This window comes from Hipposideros armiger, unplaced genomic scaffold (genome assembly GCF_001890085.2).
Source record: "Hipposideros armiger isolate ML-2016 unplaced genomic scaffold, ASM189008v1 scaffold_228, whole genome shotgun sequence".
NCBI classification, from domain to species: Eukaryota; Metazoa; Chordata; class Mammalia; order Chiroptera; family Hipposideridae; genus Hipposideros; species Hipposideros armiger.
In genome coordinates, this window is record NW_017731578.1 from 421311 (window position 1) to 424195 (window position 2885).

At 47.7% G+C, this 2885-nt stretch overlaps 1 protein-coding gene across 14 annotated transcripts in view; it reads left to right on the plus strand.

Annotated features, from left to right (window-relative positions):
* PPP6R3 (protein phosphatase 6 regulatory subunit 3) overlaps nucleotides 1–2885 on the plus strand; it is a 125550-nt gene that overhangs the window by 60696 nt on the left and 61969 nt on the right. For all 14 annotated transcript variants that reach the window (XR_002125372.1, XM_019654681.1, XM_019654683.1 and 11 more), the window contains one exon: nucleotides 1613–1678. Coding sequence is in view for 13 of the 14 variants with exons in the window: in XM_019654681.1 (XP_019510226.1) it covers nucleotides 1613–1678 (66 nt within the window). In the remaining variant the exon portion in view is untranslated. The remainder of the gene's footprint in view (nucleotides 1–1612; nucleotides 1679–2885) is intronic.

Consider the following 2885-nt stretch of genomic DNA (forward strand, 5'->3'; position numbering starts at 1 on the left):
GGGGCTGGATCTGGAGAACCAGGCAGAGGTCCACTGAGAACCGTGGTCATTGTGAGGAAACCAGCTGAGCCGACCTAGTGAATGTCCTGGGAGCTAGCTGCCTGTGGAGGGTCCCTAAATGGGGACGCTGGTTCCTTTTAGGGTTTTTGGATGTGAAAAGAGGTTGAGGATTCCAGGGAAGACTGTCGGGGACAGAGGGAGGGTCACCTGTCTATTTGGATTATTATAGGGGAAATTATTCAGTGTGGTTCCTTACAATTCCTTTGGTCACTTCCGGGTTGAATTTTAGATGTAGTGATAGATGGTTAATAAAGGCAGGTGGTTAATAGGTTGGGGAAGGGTTGCTAGAAACTCCCAAATGACTTCCTTGGATTTGGGGGCCCACTGTGGGGTGGGGGGGGGTTAGTCCAAAAGTGGGCTTGGAATGTGAGTGTTCACTAGCTGTGGAGGCAGTACGGGTGGGGTCTGATGAGTGCCCTCAGGACCCTCCGCCCGCCCCCTCCATGCAGGTGTTACCATCCTCTGTCGGAGGACATTGCTACTCGAAAGTATGGTCCTAGAAGTCAGCTGGGAGCATGTTAGAAATCCATAAACTCAGATCTCACCCCTCCCCTGCTGAGTCATTTAACAAGGTCCCTGGGAGGGTGATTCACGGGCACATTTTACAACAGCTCGTAAACTGTGAACTTGGGCCTCTACCTTGGCAGTACCCTCCTGATAGCTTTGTTTGCATTTTCCTTTCTCTCTCTCTGCCTTTAGCAAATTGGATTTGATTTCTTGCCATCCAGCCCCTCCCCTCTCCTCCCCTTCTCTCCTCTCCTTTAACGTGTGTGTGTGTGTGTGTGTGTGTGTGTCCGTCCGTCCGTCCGTGTGTCTCCATGTGTTTCTGTCCCTGCCCGTCCCGTCCCCTTTCTGGGTAGTGAGCGCCTTGTTTATTAGTGTTTCTGTTCTTCATGGAAATAATCTTGCACCAGCTGAGTTTTCATTTATTCTTCCTTATTTATTTTCATCCACTTCATGTTTTCATTCACAGCAGTATTTCATGTGTAGATGAAGAAGAGATTTTCCTTGTCATAATACTAGCTCTTTGCCAACATGTGACAGGGCAGATAAACTCTGCTTCCGTAGTGCCCTCCCCTACCCCCTGAGCTCCATGTTCCCTGTGGTTTTGGTTTTGGAACCTACAAGTTAATCATGTGTTTTTAACCCAGAGGCTTGATGCTATACGTTGCTTTTCTCATTCTTTCTGAAGCTCTCTTATTAAAGTGAATACTCCTGTAGAAAATGTATAAATTCCACCCCATCCCCCAGTCCCCAAACACAGGCCCTTCTAGTGCTCAGTGTCTGAAAGTTACCCCTTGGCTAAGAAGCCGACACATACATTTTTTGTAAGTGGGGAGTGCTTGGTATGGTTGGCTACGTACTGTTAAAATCACACATATTCACTGGTGCTTTCCTCGGGGGACTTTTAATTTCCTGTAGTGTTCAAAGTCCAGGGAAACCTGTAACATTCTACTTAAAATGTGATGGATATTTCCAAGTGTGTTAACCTTCACTGGGGCTCAAACAGGAGCCCTCGTTGCTATGATTGCTTCTCCAATGTGTTTTGCAGTGGTTAAACGAGGAGAAGATTATCCAGAGGCTTGTGGAGATAGTTCACCCATCGCAGGAAGAAGATGTAAGTTACCTTATATGACTATATAACCTTGATTTTTTTTAAAAGAAAGAACCTTGTTTGTTGGGCACAGAGCTTAACTGTATGAGATGTGATGGTAGAGGACAGTTAGAGCAGTGATAATCAGGCATTCTTAAAGTCAACAATGTTCTCAGCACTAACAGCTTTAAAAATACTACATTTTGCTGATACCCAGCAAATTTCCAGAAATGTGGAAAGCAGCTTACGCTGGTTCTAGCGCTGTCTCCTTTCTCGAGCTGGGAATTCATGCTAAATCTGCAGGACTTTCATACAGTCCTTCGTCCACACCTCTTTTTTCTTTTATAGCCATCTTTAGCCCAAACCGTGAGGCCACGCTGCATTTGTTACTTCCTCTTGGCCGGATCTTGTCACTGCTGACCCCGCTGAGCCCCCAGCATGCCGGGCTCTTGGTTGTCCTTCGCGGCCAGGCCTTTGTGCTCTGGCAGGCCTGGCTTTGTCCTAGGTGCTGACAGTTGGCTTGGCAGCAGGTGGACACTGCTTTGGAGTTTGCATACTGAGCCCTATGCTGAGGGCTTACCTGTCAGGATGGGGTCACCAGGATCGGCCGGTGTGGCTTTGTAGAGGTGGCTGTCACCCTGCTTCTCTACTGCTACTCTTGTTGCCACCTTCAGTGGCAAGACTGAGCTATAAGGAGTTGTCAGTATTCAGCCATTTCTACCTCCAGACATGACAGTTCCATGTGGTTCAACCTGACATCTGTGAAGGAGTTGGTGTGAAGAAGATGCAGGGTATGTCATGAAGCCCGGGGTGAGGGCTCGTTGTATACCCTCGGTAGCAGGTTAGCAGGCAGAGTGAGCATCATGGGGGACAGTGTGGAGGAGGAAGTATAGCCAGAGGTCATTCTCAGTAAGGCCAGTGTTCTGTGTAGGTGGATCGAGCCCCTCCGCTTCCATTGTAGTCCATTCGAAAGCTTTTGATACCTAGCGCTTATCTAAAACAGGCCTTTCAAAAAGGAAAAGGAGGTAGGAAAGAAGGAATGTAGGATGGAGAGAGAGAAGAGAGAGGAAGAAAGAAAGCTAACTTTTGGGTTTTTTTAAAAGATTTTTATTGGGGAATTGGGGGATGGGAACAGTGCTGGGGAATTGGGGGGAGGGGAACAGACAAGTTGCTGTCCTTTTGTTCTTCAGTCTAGTTGTGGAGGACGTTGCTTCACTGGCCCAAGTTGGCA